This window comes from Eleutherodactylus coqui, chromosome 1, assembly GCF_035609145.1.
Source record: "Eleutherodactylus coqui strain aEleCoq1 chromosome 1, aEleCoq1.hap1, whole genome shotgun sequence".
Taxonomy (NCBI): domain Eukaryota; kingdom Metazoa; phylum Chordata; class Amphibia; order Anura; family Eleutherodactylidae; genus Eleutherodactylus; species Eleutherodactylus coqui.
In genome coordinates, this window is record NC_089837.1 from 411,838,571 (window position 1) to 411,858,234 (window position 19,664).

At 41.9% G+C, this 19,664-nt stretch overlaps 1 protein-coding gene across 1 annotated transcript in view; it reads right to left on the minus strand.

The window, feature by feature from the left end:
• The window catches only part of SCEL (sciellin), a 70,907-nt gene that overhangs the window by 42,084 nt on the left and 9,159 nt on the right, over window positions 1–19,664 (minus strand). Inside the window, exons 2-5 of the mRNA XM_066580818.1 lie at window positions 5,620–5,672; window positions 4,530–4,656; window positions 4,379–4,441; window positions 2,984–3,046 (exon numbers count right to left, since the gene is read on the minus strand). Coding sequence (XP_066436915.1) covers window positions 2,984–3,046; window positions 4,379–4,441; window positions 4,530–4,656; window positions 5,620–5,653 — 287 coding nt within the window. The 5' untranslated portion in view covers window positions 5,654–5,672. The remainder of the gene's footprint in view (window positions 1–2,983; window positions 3,047–4,378; window positions 4,442–4,529; window positions 4,657–5,619; window positions 5,673–19,664) is intronic.

Below are 19,664 nucleotides of genomic sequence, written 5' to 3' on the forward strand. Positions count from 1 at the left end.
AAGACATTGTAAACGTTAAGCTACAATGGATCATCTTTATAAGCACAGTGGAACATTGATTCCCTTGTGTGTTATGTTTTGACAAATCTAAAAATCTAATTAACTCAAGTCATTATGTTCTGAGAAGTGTATTGTACCAATTAGTCAAACATACAAAACCACGGCAAACTTGTCACTGTTCAGATCACAGTAATGTACAAGCGACTTGGATGCCAGTCATATTCCCAAAGAGTCTCAAAAGACAATAAGGATATAAATGTCTGGCACCTCTGTTGGCCCTTCTTTGTCCTTTCGCCCATCTAGATAAAGGTTGCCTTAGAAATGATATTCAGAATATTCAGTATCTACTGAACCATCTGTTATATTGGACATTAGTTAGTTATGTCATAAGTCATAATGACTTCCAAGTTAATGGAGAGTAGAGATATATTTTTATCGAAACCTTTGAGCAGACTTACTCATGTTATCGGAATGCTCCATTTGTAATAAGCAGCACTGAGTTGAATGATTGCCCTACATATTTTTGAACATCATGAGATAACACGTTTTACAAGGATTATGATGAAACAATCATTTCTAAAACTCCGCACTGTCCTCACCCATTACTTACAAATGATGAAACAGGAGACTAGAGTGTTAAACTTATAGTACTACACAATGGTTACATAGTAGTAAGTAATGTGAGTTATTAGTAAGAAAAACATAAAACATGCAAATGAGTTGGGCCATATTCTGCACTGATACATTTTGGGTCCGTCATTAGACTATGGTGCCTTATGTAAAAACAATATAGTATTAGAACATATCCAATCTATTAGCCAAAATGGCACAAAAGTATTATGTGGTTTAGTTAATAGGAGCAATCGAAGAATACAGCAGACATGTCGTTTGTGAGTCCAGTGTATTGGTGAGCTCCCCCAACCCTCCTTAGCAGTAATTAATAGCTGGTTGCTGTGTATACATGTTGCTCACATAGCAGCCCATCAATCACTGTAAAAAGGATTGGGAGAAGCAGGGGGAACTATTGGACTCAAACTATGTGGCCATTGAACTCTTAGATTGCTCCTATTAACCAAACTGCACTTTATTTGTGTGCTGTTTTGGCAAATAGGAGGGCGGACCTGATTCCATGCTATGCTGCCCTTCTACAGAATTATTATAAATGCATAAGCAAACTTGATTTTTTGTGATCGTCAACTTCCTATTAATATATCTAGCTATAAAGACAGAAAATAGAAATGAATATATAGTATAACTTCAAATACCAAATAATTTCTTACAAGGCATTCTTTATTCTTTCTGAACCTGTATTTTTCAACTCATTACTGAAATGACTTATGAAAGTAGTTCTACTTAAATAATTCACAGTTGATATTAATATATGCATAAACTCGTGTATAACGATGCATAAATTGTGCTTAGTGGTCATATCGCTTAATTAATATTTGGGAATATTTGTTCACTATGAAGACTATCAAAAACCTCCTGCTGCTTTCTCATGGTCAAAGAGTTGGGAGCTATCATTTTTTTTAGGACTCCTAGTATAAGTAGTATTTTTGAACTTGCTAAACTAGCTAGGCGGGCCTGTAATATTCTTTAGGTGAGTTTCAAGTACTGTAATAAAGCCTAATGGTCATGTCTGTACTATGGCCACAACACGCAGATCTTCTCGGATTCTACTGAACCAAATTTACATCAACATTGATTGATCAAAGTTCAGTTTAGTAGAGTGGTTCAAGTCTTAATGTTGAAAATCAACATTGACATGAATACTCCAACGACTGTATGTTTTCCCACTAGATTTTATATATTATGTGTAAATTCATCTATTGTCTAGAACACAACAGAAACCTGACAATATTCTGATTCAGTTCCAATGACAGTAGGTAGTTTGTAGGTTAAGGCCCATTTAGACATAACGATCATCGCTCAAAATTCGCTCAAAGGCCATCTTTTGAGCGATAATCGTTGCGTGTAAATGTGCCAATCTTTCACTTTTCTGTTGAATGAAGGATTACAGTTTGGCATGAAATCCATCGCTCAGGAGAACAGCGGATAACAAGGACCACACGCTGTGTTTTGCCCGGGGAACACTGCGTAAATTGTCTCAGCCGTCAGCCTTGTGGCAGAACAAAGGGAATTTATCTAGAGAACAGCAGTTGGTCTTTTCTCTGAATACAGCTCCCGGTGGCTCACAGGCTACTAATTGGCACTAATACGCATTAGTACCAAGTAGTAGTTTATGCAAAATGATTGCTCAAAAGCCCTCTTTTGAGTGATCATCCTTGTGTCTAAATGCAACTTTAGAAAAGTTTTTTCTATATATTTATAGCAAGTCTTGCCTTGGGAATTTTTAGTTCTCCGCATTGTTCTGTATCAGCACACTACATCTGATAGTATTTCACAATAGTACTATTAGTTCAGTCTAACTGTCGTCCCCTGCAAAGTACCAGTAGCACAAACTACTTTCTACAAATAGTGATGATGCAGAAGATACAAAATAGAACTCACTACTAGAGATGAGCAAGCATACTCGCTAAGGGCAATTGCTCGAACGAGCATTGCCCTTAGCGAGTACCTGCCCGCTCGGGAGCAAAGATTTGGCTGCCGGCGGTAGGCGGGGAGCGGCGGGGGAGAGCAGGGAGGAACAGAGAGTAGATCTCTCTCTCCCTCTCTTCCCCCCCCCCCCCCCCCCGCTCCCCCCTGCTCATGGCCACAACTCACCTGTCACCCGCGCCGGCAGCCGAACCTTTTCTTCCGAGCGGGGAGATACTCAGGAGAAACACAGGGAGGTCCTGGACTGAATATGGAATTTTAGGAAATGGAGCTCTCTCATCAAAAATGTAGGCTGTTAGAAGGATTTAATCATAGCTTTTTATTAATAAAGGAAACCTCTTACGATATACAAATGATGTGATATGATATGCATGGAGGCTGTTTTATGATTGCTGAGAATACTGAAGAAGAACATAAAACCAGATACCTGTCTAAAGCGTTGTCTGACTTGAATCTGCTGTGTATGGACGTCTTCTCTTCTTTATCAATGCTGTTGTAACACAACATAGACCACACTGTGTTATTATAAAGCATGCAAATCTACTAAGATTACAGATTACATTAGTTTCACTAATTATCTGACCCAGTTGAGACGTCTATCATTTTCATATTGTAGATTTTAGTATATTTACAATATGCATATGATAGACTGAGAGAACTCATTCTCAAAGGTGTTCTCTTTCTTCTACTATTAATATTTCTTAATTAATCCTTATAGGTGTGATTATCTGCACATAACATGCCCTCGCTAAAACCAATCTGGAAGTCAACAGCACATAATATTGGCTCATGTCTATCTGTATTTATGTAAAAAAGAAACTACCGTATATAGCAAGGCAAACGGCTCATACAAACTTTAAGTCCCGGTGCAATCCAGTATAGTGCAGTTAACTATTTCCTTCAACCATTACCAGAACCCGAAGGGTGTTTCAGAGTCAGGGATGCATTGCAAGTAGAACTCCATATAGATCAGGGTAGCGCTACACGGCAACTTTACCCGCCACAGGGGTTGGGCAACCAAAAATCGGTGTGTAGCACTGTAACCTCACACATTGAACTCAAAAGAGTTACAGTGTGAGTCGCAGGTTGCCCCAACCCCAATATAGCAAAATGTTGAACCTCAAGTTTGCGATTGTGGCAACTTGCAACGTGCACTGCGACTCTGTTGAATTCAGTGGCAGTGCAAAGTCACAGTACTACACAGCGATATTTGGCTACAAGACCCTAGTCATGACCAAAATCATTGTGTAGCCCTAGTCTTATCAAAAAACAATTGAGGACTTAACCCTTTCCAATCCAATTTGTATTCTGGTTTTCCTAGGCGGCTTACGCTTTTTCTGCTGTTATACAACAGCGCTATATGCTGGCCAAAGCCAGTACTGCATGAGGTGACACATTGGATAGGCTCCAACAGCAGAGAGGCTGGCAATATACAGTAAGAGAACCCCAACGGACATCTACTAACAGCGGAGCTGTACAGCCTTAAATCATAATGTCTTTAGAAGTCAGACAGTGGATTGGTAAGGGTTAAAAAGTCAGAAAAACTATGGCAAATAATGTGCCTAAGATTTTAAACCTCCTTAGAACTTCAATTTGCATGTTTTTTTAAGTCAATGAAATGTTTATAAAATGTATCTGCTCACGAGTGAATGTAATGGAAGTGGATACAGCTGGATTCTTCAGTGTGTGCCTTTCATTATGCATGTTTGTAGGCAAAGAAACCTTTGTTTTATGCTTTCTGCTTATAGTAAAGACAACTATCATAATAATTACAGACATTTCAGAAGTTAAGCCGCCATTCAATGTATCCAATAATTATTACCTGTCCAGGTCTTCCTCAGATTTATATCGGTTTAGAACAGTTTTCCCAAAGTTTACATCTTTACTGCAATAAATGTAAAGAGAGATTGTTCACACAAACAGATAACAAACTGGCACAAAAGGATGATAGTGTGGTAGCTATTTCTTATTACATCTTTCCATCTTCGTCTTCTGGTCGGGTTTTGATCCAACTATTGTCCTGCAGCAGGGTTCTTCTCTTGTTTGCCTCCTGAATCACATTTGCCCTGTTCATTGATCCCAGAGTGTTACTTTTGGCTTCTATTGAATAGACCAGAGAAAGAATAAATTATTTATCACTGAAGATCTCTCATAGGTTACCCTTTTTATAGAAAAATAATTGTAAAAAAAAGCCTTAAACACTGTTCACAATGGAAGCCATTGCAATGCACTGGATACAGTTGACTGACAATGGGGCTCCTGGATACCGCTTTCCAGGTTTCAATCATTTTGACAGCAAGAATAACATTGGGCTATTGTTGTTAAAAGTAAATGAAAGCCTTAAACGAAACCCCAAACGCAGGTGTGAACATAGCCTTAGGCCTCATGTCCACTGGGAAATGTTTATTTAAAATCCTCAGCGTTTTTCCCGCACGTGGATCTGCGCCCCATAGGGATGCAGTGGACACCCACAGGTAGTTAAATAGCTGCGGATGTCATTTTTCCCGTCAGGTGCGGATCCGTGTGCGGGAAAAAAAATGGACATGCTCCATTTTTGTGCGGGTCTCCCGCAGGTTTCTATTGAAGCCTATGGAAGCCGTCTGGATTCACGGGAGATCTAAAATCAGAATAAACTCACCTGCTGCGGGCCGTGCATGTCTTCCCTTCTTCGCGGCCGGATCTTCTTTCTTCGGCCTGGCGGATGTGCTCCGCCGGGCACATCCGCCAGGCCCAAGAAAGAAGATCCGGCCACGAAGAAGGGAAGACACGCACGGCCCGCAGCAGGTGAGTTTATTCTAATTTCAGCCCTCATGTCCGCGAGGCAGGAGGGACCCGCTCCGGATTCTCCATGGAGAATCCGTAGCGGGCCTGATTTTCCCCGTGGACATGAGGCCTTAATCCTATTATGTATTCTAGTTGCTTATACAATCACCCACCTTTACCCTACATCTGTACATCTTAGTTGAATATCATTCTGATGGTCTCCAGTTATTTATCAGACATAAATAAACCATATATCGTTTTTATTAGTTTCCCTATACACATCCTTTATATAAGTATTACCATTTCCGGATTTGTTATAGCTGAAATTTGACATGTTATCTGGTGTTTCAAGCCTGAAAAATACAAAACCAAAAAATGACATTAGACAATGTTATACTCAGAGACATGTTGAAGTAAATGCTGTTGACAAGAGGCGCCATATTGCAAATAGTGTTGATATATATGAATGTTGAAAATCTTTGCACATTCCATTATTATATTTTCTCATAATAACATTCCAGCAAAACTTATACACAGTACAGAGGTGGGGCAATGTGTGAAGATCCCCGTCTCATGAGGCAATAATGGTGTACCGTACAGTAACCAATTGTGCTTTGACTAAAAATTATTTCGCATAGCAACTGCCATGCCATTGTAAGAGTGCGCAGGCAACGGGTATATGGCTTTCCCATTTGGTGACAGCCAGGTGGGCACAACGCTGACCTGATTCCCAATCCAGGAGTGATAGGCTGAGTTCAATGAGCAAAGTCATGGTCCCTTTGTCTTCCTGGATCGGCAATGGGACATCAGGGTCTCATGACCCAGTTCTAGCCATACTGGTTCAATTGAAGGCCAGGTGTTGAAGTAGACCCGACTGAGGGCCATGGTCTGGAGACACTAAGAGTAGCTCACATAATTGACAGGAATTGTCATCAGCAAATGGTTAACAGGTTTTTTAACTGTAGGACAAGAACGCAACTCGTGACTTGGTAATCTCGGATAACTCAGTCTCTGAGTTCAAGGATCTGTGTAAACGGTTATCAATGAAACTCCTTGAACAGTTAACTCACTTCAGGTCCATTAACATAGGCTTGCAGTAGTTAGAGAGGAGGGAACCTGCAGTCTTTTAGGTGTCTTGACTCTTTCTGCTCAGCCTGCTACTCTTTTTCCAGAGGACACTGTCTGTAGGACTGTAACTACTACACCGCAGTTACAGTCCCACAGTCTCTACAGATTACGTACTCACCCCCCCCCCCCTCTACTTCCATTCCCTTCCTGCTCACCTCTGCTCCTCTATTCCGATCCCCTCTAAAAGGGACAGTATTTTATTAAAAAAAACACAATATCACACTAACCTAAACAATAATAAACTGTATCTCCCTTACACCATGCAAAATTTATTTGAAATATAGTTTAAAAAATAATGATCAATGACAACTAATCACCATATTAAAAAGGATTGGTTAGGATTAGAGAAGCATGGCAGCTTATTTCTAGAAACATCTCTACACCTGTCTGTAGGTTCCGGATATCACAGCTGAGCTTCATGGAAGTAAGCTGCAATACCATACACCAACTATGAAGATGTGGGGCACTGTTTTTGAAAGAAAGTAGCTGTTTTTCTGATTCTGTACAACCCCTTTGATAAAAGATTCGTGATAAATTATGTTTAATGGTGAACTTTTTCAAAATGGTAAGAACAGGAAGAGTGTCTTTGTAACTTATAAAGTATACAGAAGTTATTTCTCTCTACTCTTGGAAATTTCTAGATAGGAAAACACATAGGTTTCATTGGGCAATGAATGCTTAAATGGCTCTCCTTAGTAGACATTAAAGTCTTTAACGTAGATTTTAAGGCATGATGGTGGATTAAATGAAGGTGAGTCAGGCTCCACACCTCAGTAAAATATGCAGATACACTCAGTGAAACTGGCAAGTTTTGCAGTCACTCCTGCTTTGCATCTTGCATCTTGCCAAACCTTTGGCTTGACTGATCCAGTCCATTGACAGCAGGAAGTATGGGCAGTGCTCAGATACTCCTCTCTAATGACAGTACTATATGCATAATCACGGGCATGGAAGTACAATTACATTGAAAGCATAAGATTATACCACACATTTCAACACGTATTCTTTAAAAGGGTTATAAATTACAATATCTGCAGATATGCCATGAAATAAAAAGGTTCCTCACCATTTAAATCCCCCACGACTCCGGCGCTGACAGTCCAGTGGTCTTTGCCAGTTTGTCTTTACTTTTGATGGAGCGATAATACACATATATACACATAACCACTGCAGCCAAACACTGTTTTCAGCAGTGGTGCTAGCTGCTAGCGTGTGCCAGTGTTTAGCTGCAGTGGTCATGTGCATGTACATGTCATCACTGCTGCAGGAAAAGTAGACAACGAATGACTGGAACCACCAGAGCATTGGCATGGGGCATTGGGGGGATTTAATAGAAAACCTTTTACTATTTTCTAACATTTAGTGTAGTTTTTTTTTATTTTATAACTTTTGGAAACCCCTTTAAAGGAGTTTTCCAGTAGCAGAACTATTGTGACCTGTCTTCAGGATAGGTTTCCAATACCAGATCTGCGGGGGTCTGGCGATCAGCTAGCTACATGCTGCTTCAAATGGCCAGAACTGTCAACGGGTTTAGTATTGAAGTTCTCTCCTATTCACTTCAACAAGAGAGAGCTGCAATGCCAAACTGGCATCTGTGCTATAGACAGCATGTAATCAGCTGATCAATGAGGGTCCCAAGTGGTAGGGGTGCGAGTGGTTGTTCATGAGTATCTTGCACTTGTGCAATGCACCTCCATATAGCAAGTTGCCCCGTCGGCATCATTATATCAGTAAATATGGCCGCTTTTCTGTAATAGTGAAAATTGAAATGAGCTAGTGTAGTTATGGGTAGTTATTTCGGAACTTCTGTCCATATTGGTTATTTTATTAGTGTGTTAGGTCTAGTATAGAGGCTGGTTTGATTAAACATGTTTTCGTACAGAGATTCTTGGTAACTTGTCACTATTCGCTATTGGCCAATACTGATTTCTCATATTAGAATTCATGAGCATGGCAGATACTTTTACTGGGACCGCCCATGCAGTAAGATTATAACCTCCTTGTGGGTTCCATTGAACAATTTGTACTACATACTATATAACATATATACTAGATATTCTGCAGCTTAAGGCTTAGGACTTTGTTGCCTTCCTCTATATTGTGTCCTACTAATAATATAGTTACAGCTTATAGTGTCATAAAGCAGCACAAAACATTGTGTGTATCTCCTGGCACATACAGCATTAGAAGAGAGTGACATACGCATACAGTAAGTCCTGCTACCATAGTAGTGATGCCTCGGCATCTGACCTCTTGAGAGTCTTACAAAAAGTGAAGAAATAGGGTATCTGTCCACTAATACATTTAGAAGCTAATATATTGCTGAATAGCATCAGCTAAAATGGCACAATAAAGGGTGGAACAGAGAATGACAGGCATATAGACTGGTTGGGTTATCCATTGTCTCTACCGCCTACCAGCTTAAAAGGGAAGCCGTCAGCAGATTTTTGTAATGGAATCTAGGCGGAGCGCTGCAATACGGACATCGCTGTCTTTTACTTAGTGCTTTTGTTTAGTCTCATAATAAAAGCATACCTGAGTAATTTCTGTTCAAACTTCTCCCAGTAGGTAAATGATGCAGAAGTGGTCGGGTGGCCTGCCGGACTGCATCTGCTAGCAGCAGTCCTTTTACCTAGTGAGGCTTGCTCCTATGGTGTTACAGAGGAGTGAGTATTGTTGGCATTGGTCACAGCGCTGCCGGCATGGAGGCGGGGCGGCTGGGAAGCTTTCTTCCCCCGTCCACCTCCATTAATAGTTTGCGGACAGTCGTTTAAACATGCAATTGCTCAATCGCTGCATGCATTTACACAGAGCGACGATCGTTCAGATTCCAGCGCCCCCCCCCCAGGATCCTCAGACGTCGTGATCGTCAGCTAGGGCCTGTGCAGATGAGCAAGGAAAGGCTGCGCACAGAAGAAAAAGTTCAACTGCAGATGTGGCGGAAGACGATCATGTGAGATTTTGCTAAATTACATGGATGATGCCTACAGCATCTCCACATCCGAGAATCCTAGAGGGATGGACCTAGGCGATGAACAGGCTGTTGGCAGACATGGTCCGGGCACGCCCAGTGGACCCCTTCTGCATCATTTACATACTGTGAGAAGTTTAAACACAAATTAAGTGTAACTAAAATCTGTGTCTCTACAAAAAAGACCTGCAATACATTTAATCGAAGATGATATTGTAAAGGGTGGTGATCTGGCCGTACCATAGGTTGGTGCCCATGAGAAGTATTGGATTGCATCCAACTATTGGTATTTGGAATAAGCAACACATAGGCCATTTTGAACTGACTTGCACTGTCTACTCCACTCATCACCAGGCATATACTTTGGCAAGTCACAGATACTTCTACTACCTGCTTCTTGAACTAGCATGATTTCAGTGGGCTAGGTCCCAATGCCTCTGCTCTAATGCCTTTTTCTACTTGCTTTCTTCTGTACTTCACTCTTTGGAACAGTACACTGTATATATTGTCCCATTGGGGCATGTGGATACTGTGAGCTAGCATTTCCTGTATTCCCACATTGCCCCTGCCACAATGGATTTTCCCATAGTCAACCAACTACTTCACCCATCCTACAGGTACAGATACCACCCCTTTACAACTGCTTTGTTGAAGGGTGTAACAAGCAAATACGTTGGAAAATAGAGCATACTGTGATTTTATTTTGCCCAACGCAATTGCACGCACAAATTATGCGCTTGTGAAGGAACCCATTATTCAATGTATCAATCCGCGTGCAAATACGCCCGTGTGACACAGTGGCCTAAATATGCAGAAAACCTATGTATACGCTGCGTAGTTACGCACAAAAGAAAATTGGATTTCGAGTGTTTTTTTTCATGTGCGTAAATACACTGCGTATGTGCGCATATAAAAAGAAACGTAGCGCGTCAGCGCATTTCGACCCATGAATGTGCTGTGTATTCGCAGATCAAAATACGCAAATGAGGCCTTGGAGGAAAACTGTTTAAAGAAAGGTTTGTGAACACAGGTTTATGATTGGAGTGTTTGATGTAAGCACACACAATCTTCTGTGACAGATTTCTTCATAGCTGTCACTTTACTATGTGCCTCTCCCCTACGTAAATATCTCCACTAAGTCACCAGTCTCTCCTAGAAGAGAATTCCTAAGATTTTGCCCTTAAAGTGAACCTGGCACCCCTGTAATTACACAGAGCACTCCCAGAATCCACCCCGTTTTGTCCAAGATAGTTTGCTAAATTAAAAGGTACTGACAGAACGAAGAGGTATTTCTATGTAGTAGATGATCCCCACCCTCCTGGCGCTACGTGATAAGGAGAGTCAAGTCACCGACGATCTTTAGTGTTCAGAATAAGAAATGCAGCTGTATTAACGTTGTGTTACACAGAACATATAATATATACAGTCCCCTCATAAAGTATGTATCCCTCTCCAGTCATCCTTTATGATTGCATGTAAATGATCCTTTAACCCCTTAAGGACCAGGCTGCTTAATACCTAAAGGACCAGACACTTTAGGGATTTTACCCATGTAGTGGTTTTAATGCCCAAATGTTCTTCTTCAGCTACCAAAATAATTTTTGCTTTTTTTCACCAATTTTTTCCCCTTTTTCTTCCAGTTTTCTTAGGGCTAAAAAGCTAAAAAAAAGTTTTACTTTCTAATTGTTCATTTTTCAAATTTGTACATTTACGATAAAATAAAGTATGGGAATGGGTTCCTCATTTTGTTTTGGACTTTTTGATATAAAATTATATTACAGGGCGCATATGGTGACGATTTAGATTACTTATTTTTGTAAATGAGACCAATGGGAAAATTCGCATTGTTTTTGTTTTTTTTTTAAATTTCATACTTTTCTACTCTAGCTGGGGCATCCATAGGAGTCCCATTATGGTTCCCCTGAGGGCCACATCAGGCTTATAGTGACCTTCAAAGGGCTGATTGTAAGACAGTATAGTAAGGGCTTGTTCACACAAGCTATTGGCGTACATAATATGCAGTGAATAGAAGCCATTGATTTCACTGAGTTCATTCACATGATGTATATCTTCACACAGTATGACCTATTTTGTTGCGTACTACGCACCCCAATAGGCCATTGAAGTGAATGGGCCACTCAAATACGTGGTGAATGAGCCGGAAACCTATGTATTTACTGTATATTTGTGCACCATTTCAGTGGGCCCATCTGCATTCTTTTTTGCGTGCCCAAATAGGCAGGCATAAGAGATTTTCAATTGCACAAATACACATTTGTGCAACCGAAATACGATTACACCCGTGTGAACGAGCCCTAATAGTGACCCCTATAGTGTTTGCAGTAGTAATAGTGACCCCTATAGTGGTCGCAGTAGTCATAATGACTCTCATAGTGGCCCCAGTAGTAATAGTGACTCTCATAGTGGCCCCAGTAAAAATAGTGACTCTCATAGTGGCCCCAGTTAAAATAGTGACCCTCATAGCGGCCCCAGTAATAATATTGACCCCCACAGTGGCCCAGTTAGTAATAGCGACCCCCACAGTGGCCAAATTAGTAATAGCGACCCCCACCGTGGCCCAATTAGTAATAACATCCCCCACAGTGGCCCAATTAGTAAAAGCGACCCCCACAGTGGCTCCAGTAGTAATAATGACCCCCACAGTGGCTTCAGTAGTAATAATGACCCCCACAGTGGCCCCAGTAGCAATAGTGACTCCTACAGTAGCCCCAGTAGTAATAGTGACCCCCACAGTGGTCCCAGTAATAATAACGATCCCCACAGTGGCCCCCAGTAGTAACAGGGTACCCTACAGTGGCCCCAGTAGTAGCAGGGTACCCCACAGCGGCTCCGGTAGTAACAGGATACCCCACAGTGGCCACGGTAATAACAGGGTACACCACAGTTGCCGCAGTAGTAGTAGCGACCCCGACAGTAATAATATTAACCCCCTCAGTAGTTATAACCCCACAGTAATATTATCCCCATCAGTAATATTAACCCCCCTCAGTAATAATATTATTCGCGTCAGTAATATTAACCCCATAGCAATATCAACCCCCCTCAGTAATATTATCCGCTACAGTAATAATAACCCCCCTCAGTAATATTAACCCCCAATAGTAATATTAACTCCCCCTCAGTAATATTAACACACCCTCAGTAATATTAACCCCCAATAGTAATATTAACCCCCCTCAGTAATATTAACCCCCCCCCCCTCAGTAATAATAGTTCCTCCCCAACCCATATACTTACCTCCTCCTTGCTGTCAGTGCTGCTCCCCCTCTGCTCGCGCTGAGCCTGGATGCACTCTGACGTCAGTGTGTGCGCCCGGCATGCTTGCTCCTTGAGTCCTCTTCTGCGGAACAGAGGAGCAGGGGACTCGGGAGGAGGATTCCAGATGCACACTGACGTCAGAGTGTGCGCCAAGATCAGCGCTAACAATTTGATTACCATTGGGGAGGTGGGGCACCCCAGCTGGTAATCGCTACAGTGTTGAGCGGCTGTCGGCACACCGTGGGCCACATAAAATGAGGCAGCGGGCCGGATTCAGCCCGCGGACCTTGTGTTTGACACCTGTGATGCAGTCTGAAAGACAGAAGGCAGCAGTGGTTAAGAACCGCTTCTGCATTCTCCTTCAGGTCCTCGGTATGACTAACATCTGAGGACCCAACCTGCTCCTGCTAGATTACAGGAGTAGGAGCTTTAATCTTGCAGCATATTTTTACTATTGGCTGGGATTAAAGCCCAAGACCAAGTGCCATCATTTTACAGCTCTTGGTCCTTCGTTGGTTAAACTGTACCTTCAGTTAAATCAAAGGGATTTTCTAGTTTAAAAACCCATGTCCATTTACCCCTTGTTCAGGGTCCTCATCTCTTTGCCAGAGAGGAGAGTAGATACAAAAAGTGCCTCTCACTCTGGTATACTTGCCGGAGGGCACCTGAGAAGAAGAGGAGAAGGGGAACAGGCAGGCAGACACACACATGGCAGGGCACGTACTAAAGCAAGCTGATGATGACGTCATCTCCCTGCACTCCTGCACAATGTACAGCATCTCGTGCCCTGCCACTCTCTTCACACAGAATTGGTCCAGGCTATCTATCCATCCATCCATCTATCTATGGTTGTTATAAGTTATACATCTCCATATATATCATGTATAAAATTACACACGCGGTTTTTAATAGTGTTTGCAGTTTACTAAAAACGTACGTGGTTTTTGAATATTGCATGCAGTTTTTTATGTGTTTTTCTTAATTGTGGTTCAACAGTACAACAAAAACATGAACACGCTTGAAATCGTGTCTTTTTTACCGCAATTTCGAGGCAGCATTTTTAAACGTATAGTACAGTGTTTGACAGCCCTTTTTAATACTCTCAATCATTGTGTTGGGTGAGGAGGTGTGTTAAAAAACACAAAAACGCAAAGATAGAACAGACAGCTCTTGAAAATTGCGGCATCAGGAACACAAAGTTCGAGCACAGGTTTAAGTAACCCCATTAAAATTAAGGGGAGTGCTGTACCGCGGTTAGTACGGCGCTCGGGACACTGCACTAATAGCGGTAAAAAGCGGTGTGTGTGTGTGTGTGTGTGAGAGAGTGGCCCATGGGGCTACAAACAAATTTTCATGTAGTGCAGGAAATGTGCCATGTTTGCAAAGATTACCTACGGGACTAGATCATGTATGGAAATTCGTTTTGCAGCTGTATGCAGCACCACGATCTAGGTAGTGGTACGGGGACAGGTGTTTGAAGATCCGGTGGGACTCAAGCTGAACTTTTGCACTTGGACCCCTGAGCCTTTAGGTGCGCCCCTGATATCTAGTCATGTTCATTCCTGTCCCCGATAAAGAAATGAGTAATTCCTATCTCACAAACATAATAGTGACACTTTTAATTCAATCCTAGTAGGCGTTGAACTTGGAATCTCGAAAGTACAAGGCTACAGTGGTCATATCATGGACAAATCTTTCTAACTATATGAATAGATTACATTTTTATTGTGTTGCTTTAGTATAATTTAATTATTGCCATTGCTGTTTCATTTAGGTTCATTGCTATTTCACAGGAAACTGTAAAGGTAACTTACAATGCAGAATCAGCCACATGTGTAAGGGTTTATTAAGAATATGAAGGGTTAGAAAGAGCGGGAGAGTGTCTCTAGGGAATCCTCGATCAGGGTTGAAGGAACCCCAGATTTTGTGGGAACCTTGGTTGGAAAATGCTGGCCTATGGCAATGTTTACTATAATCAGGAGCATTTCCTGGCATACATGCAGAATGTACCTAAGGTGAATTACAGCATGGAGCATTGTGTTAGCTTAGTGAAAGCTCTTGTGATAGCCACGCACTAGGCAGTGTTATGTAAGTGTTGCTAAGAACAGCATTTATATTTACTTATCACAATATTTAAAGGAACACAACCAATCAAGATCAAAGATAAATAATTCATCATTGAATATATCCCATATTCTTACAAGGCAAATATTTTTACAATTGTTTAGAAATGAGTGAATTATGACGGTAAGCGAGCCATGTGAATGGGCCTTTACCTATGCATCGTCTTTAGCCACTACATGCCCCTGAATATAGTAAAACGTCTGTAGCTTTGGACCTGCTTACTATACATGCCTTTAACATTAGCAACTTTATAAAGTAAGTAAATATCTGTTTTAATAAATCTTGGCCTATATGTTTAAAAAATCTTGATATTAGATTTTCTACCATTGTTACAAAACATCATCATTAGGAGTTGATCCCTCCACCCATCATTAGAGTATTCTTGCAAGCACTGTGCCAATTTATCTTTTGGCTTGGAGACCATACTCCAGAGTTGTGATTAGATCTTTCTATTAAATAAACTCTGTATGGTTGGGAAAGTTGGATGCTCAGGAAAACAGACAGAAGGAAAATTGATGTGTTTGAACTATGGTGCTGGAGGAGAATGCTACGGATACCTTGGACTGCCATGACAACGAACAAGGCAGTGTTAGATCGCATCAAACGGAAAATATCACTAGAGGGCAAAATCATCAAACGGCGTGATGTGTGCTAACTCACTGGAAACAGTACTGATGCTTGGCAAGGTCAGTGGAAAGAGAAGATCAGGACGACAAAGTGCAAGATGGCTAGATACAATCAAGGCCACTATGAATATGTCAATCACGGAATTGAAAGTAGCCGTGAAAGACGGAAATGCATGGAGAACATTGATCCATAGAGTGACCGTGGGTCGGATGCGACTGAATAGAAAAATCAATTAACTCAAGAAAAGTTTAAAGTACATTAAAGTCCAATTAATTTTGGGATAATGCATAAATACATACGGATATAAATAGTGGTGCATTCCCCTTCCTTCTAAAGTTGGCCATACACTTAGGGTAAAATTTGTTAGAATCTGCCAATTCAATAAGACTCACTAACTAATGTGCATGGTAGTGTCTCAAAGTGTCGGGGGAAAGATAATAGCAGATATGCGGGGAAAGAAGGGTCGGACATTTGGGATTTTAACATGTCCTATCCTTTGTTCCCATTGGAAATAAGCCACTGCCAGAGGTATCATGCAGCAGCTGTATTTGCATCTACGAGGGAAATTAGTAGGAATAGCTGTCAGCTGAATGCTATCTAAACTACAGATGTAGCATTATTAACACAAACATCTGAGGTACCAAAAATATTTGTTTGGCACAGGGAATGTTCACATGCAATTTGCGTAGTACAAGCACAGCAAATCAGTTGAAATTGCCAGGCGTACCATGCTGTGCCACTCTATCGTCATACTGCACTAATGCATTGGACTGCTAAATTTGTATATAGTCACCCTAACAATTAATGTTAGCTCTCAGCTAAGGCCCTAATTACTTAAGTGTGTTAATGACATGTCAGAAGATGTCTAAATGCAAACTTTCAAATAAAATGGTGTTGGTATCTTAACTTAACTTCTTAAAATGAGAACTGGATCATTTACAACTACCATAACGTACAACATTAAAAATAAGGATACAATTTAGAAGTAGTCCATACTGGCTAGTTCTTTACGACCTTATCATGAATCGCATCCAAATCTTAGGGCTCAGTCACGCGGGCACATCCGGGCGTCCGTCTTCCTGTAGGATAAGACGGCTGCACTGCAGGTACGGACGATATTCCGCACAGCCGGCAGAAAGAACACATGGCCGGCTCTATTGCTTTCTTCCGGCACTGCGGAGAGTCGTCCACACTGCAGTTGCGGAGGTCTTATCCTACAGGAAGACGGACGCATCGGCGCCCAGATGCGCCCGTGTGAGTGAGCCCTTAATCTGTAAAATAGTTATGTGATGGTTCATTGTCATTATATAACCAGCAAGAAAGTGACATATGCAGATTTTATAAGCAATAATGTTTTTTATTGTCTGCATTAACTTAAAGTATACTTTAATGAGCAACAAGTGAATGTATAAAACATTACTTTCTTGGTTGAGCAGCTTACATTTTCCAGGCCATGTTCAGGTAAATCTATGGCAATTTACAGTATAATACAGGGAGTTATCAAAGACCCCTCCATCCATTCCAGAAAGAAAAATCACCCAACATATATATGCATACTGATGATTTTCAAATCTGCAGCATGTTGATTATGTTGCAGAAAAGTTATAGATTTCATCCTTTAAATGCATAAGGTAAAGTCTGCTGCCCGTGAACTGAACGTGAAGAAAACTTCTACTTCTGAACAGAAATTTACAGTTGCAATGAAAATAATTCACCCCACTGCAAATTAGGTTTATTTGCCCCATTTACAAACTTTAAAAAAAAAACAATTAACTGAGAATAATTTAAATAGCTCAATACAACTAATGTAACAAGTGGTTTTTCCAAAATCAACTCAAAATACGACCGAATATTGTTCCGTTTTTGTGTGTGCATGAAACAAACTACGAACAATATGTGAATAAATCATCATCCATCCTTCCATCGTTGGCTGTGTTTACTCTGAACGCTTATTTTACAGTTTTACATAATCCAATGATTACCTGAATGATACTCGTTTTGTGTAATAGGGCCCTTATTAAACCCTGTGTATAGAATCCCTCTTAGGGCTTATTTACACGATTGTATATCGGCCCCATTTTCACGGCCTGCCCACATATGCTACTATCTGATGCATTGGATTCCAATACTTCAGTTCAGATGGGCCATTTTCAAGTGTGTAAAAAGAGTCAGCCAGAAAAGAGTGCATATGGTGCGCATTCCGGTCGGTCATTTTTACACCGACCAGAAAAGATAGTTCTGGACATATCTTTTCAGCCGGAATACGCTGGCCATCCCATAGACTCCTATGGGAGCCTATGAGAGCTACTGGAGAAGAAAGGTGGGAGAGAGTTTAGCAGCAGGTCTGCTAATCTCCCTCCCCCTTGCCACCCTTTGGCAGCTGTTGGCAAAAGAAGGGTGGTAGGATGGGTGGAAGATTAGCACACTAGCTCCCGCCCCCTTCTGTTACTGACAGCTTAACTCTCTGCCCCCGCCCAATAGTATCCCTGGCTTGGTGCATACTCACCATACTCGGGCCGTCTGCATGGGTGCATAAACGGGAGATGCAACCATGACTTGGTCATGGCTGCCTCTCGTTCGTGTGAGTTTCGGCCTCACCGCGGCCGACATGCAGCCGACCGAAAATCGCTGCACCCATGTAAAGGAGACCTCAAGAGCACACATTTGCAAATCAGGTGTTGTCTCAAGCACACCTCATTCAATTAGTCATTGGCTTCATTAGTTGCATCAGTTGTGCTTGAAATAAAATACATCAATTATCTAGGGATTTTGGCTGTAATGTTTGATTGAATACTAGAGAATGGAACAAGAAGTTAAGACAAGAAATCATTGCCAGCACAAACAGGTAAAAAGGATACAAAAAGATAGCAAATGCACTCGATGTTCCTAGAGATCTGGTTGGAAGTAAGGTCTCCTCCAGACGAGTGTGGTTTTAGCTCTGTATAGGCACGTGAAAAGATCGCATCTTGCTCGTGCAAAAATCGTGTTTATGGGTGATTTCCAGCTATTAAGTCTGGAGCTTAATTAGCTGTAAAAAATTGCCCGTTCACATGATCGGGAGCTGTGTGGTGTGTGCTATCCAGCTCCCATAGCAATCTATGGAAACTCCCACGCATCACGCACCAAAGATAGGTCAGTTCCTATCTTTTCTCACAGCATGGATCTTAGATACGAGCTTTGCAATCGCATGTTCTATTTTTGTTATATTCGAGTATTTTGCGCATCTAAAATTCCTTAATCTGAACGCTTCTGTAGAAAACCATTTTTTTGAATAGACGCGATCATTTCACGCAAAAATAATGCACTAAAACCATGCTCGTGTGAACGAGGCCTAAGTTAAATTAAAGGAACCATGGCTACACTATCTGGACAGGGCAAAAATAGGAAGCTATCACTCGCTGACACCAGACTACTGAGGAGAGAGGTGGTCAAAACCCCTTGACTGACTGCAAAAGAGCAGCAGCAATGTTTGGTTGATGGCTAGTCGAGCCTGTGTGGTATTAAGTATCTATGAGGTTGAGGCTTTATTCCCATGAGCCCATATTGGCCGCCATTTTCACGGCCGGCCAATATACGCTACGTTGGGAGAGGAAAATTTGGTGAACTGGCGCACAAATCAAACATTTGTGTGCCCGTTCAGATGGCCTGGTGAGCCCGCGCAAATGCGCTGAGCTCACCAAGCCATCGCCCATTTCTCCTCCTTCCCCATCGCAGGCCCACCTCTTGTTTCTCCCCACTCGTTCTGTGCAATGGGAGGGGGCAGGATGGGCAGAGCTAAGCACTGGTCCGCCCCTGCCTCCTCCCAGTGATGGCTATGTACAAGGGGCGGGGGGTTCTTAGCTTCACCCACATCCCATCCCTTGTCCATAGCCATCCATGGGAGGAGGCAGGGCGGACCAGCACTTAGCTTTGCCCCCGTCCCGCCCGCTCCCATTGGACAGAACGATCAGGGAGGAACAAGAGGTGAGTCTGCATGGGGTGGAGGAGGAGAACAGAGGGAGGGAGTTTAATAGCCACGCTGCTAAACTCCCTCCCACCTACAGCCACTTCCATGGGCTCCCATAAGGGCCCATGCAGCGGCCCGACGTATTCCGGCCCAAAAGATAGTTCCAGGACTATCTTTTGTGTCCGACGTAAAAACACCTGGCCCTATATTGGCTTGGCCGGGCGTTTTTACGTCTCAGAAATATGCCTATGTGATCTGATGCATTGGAGT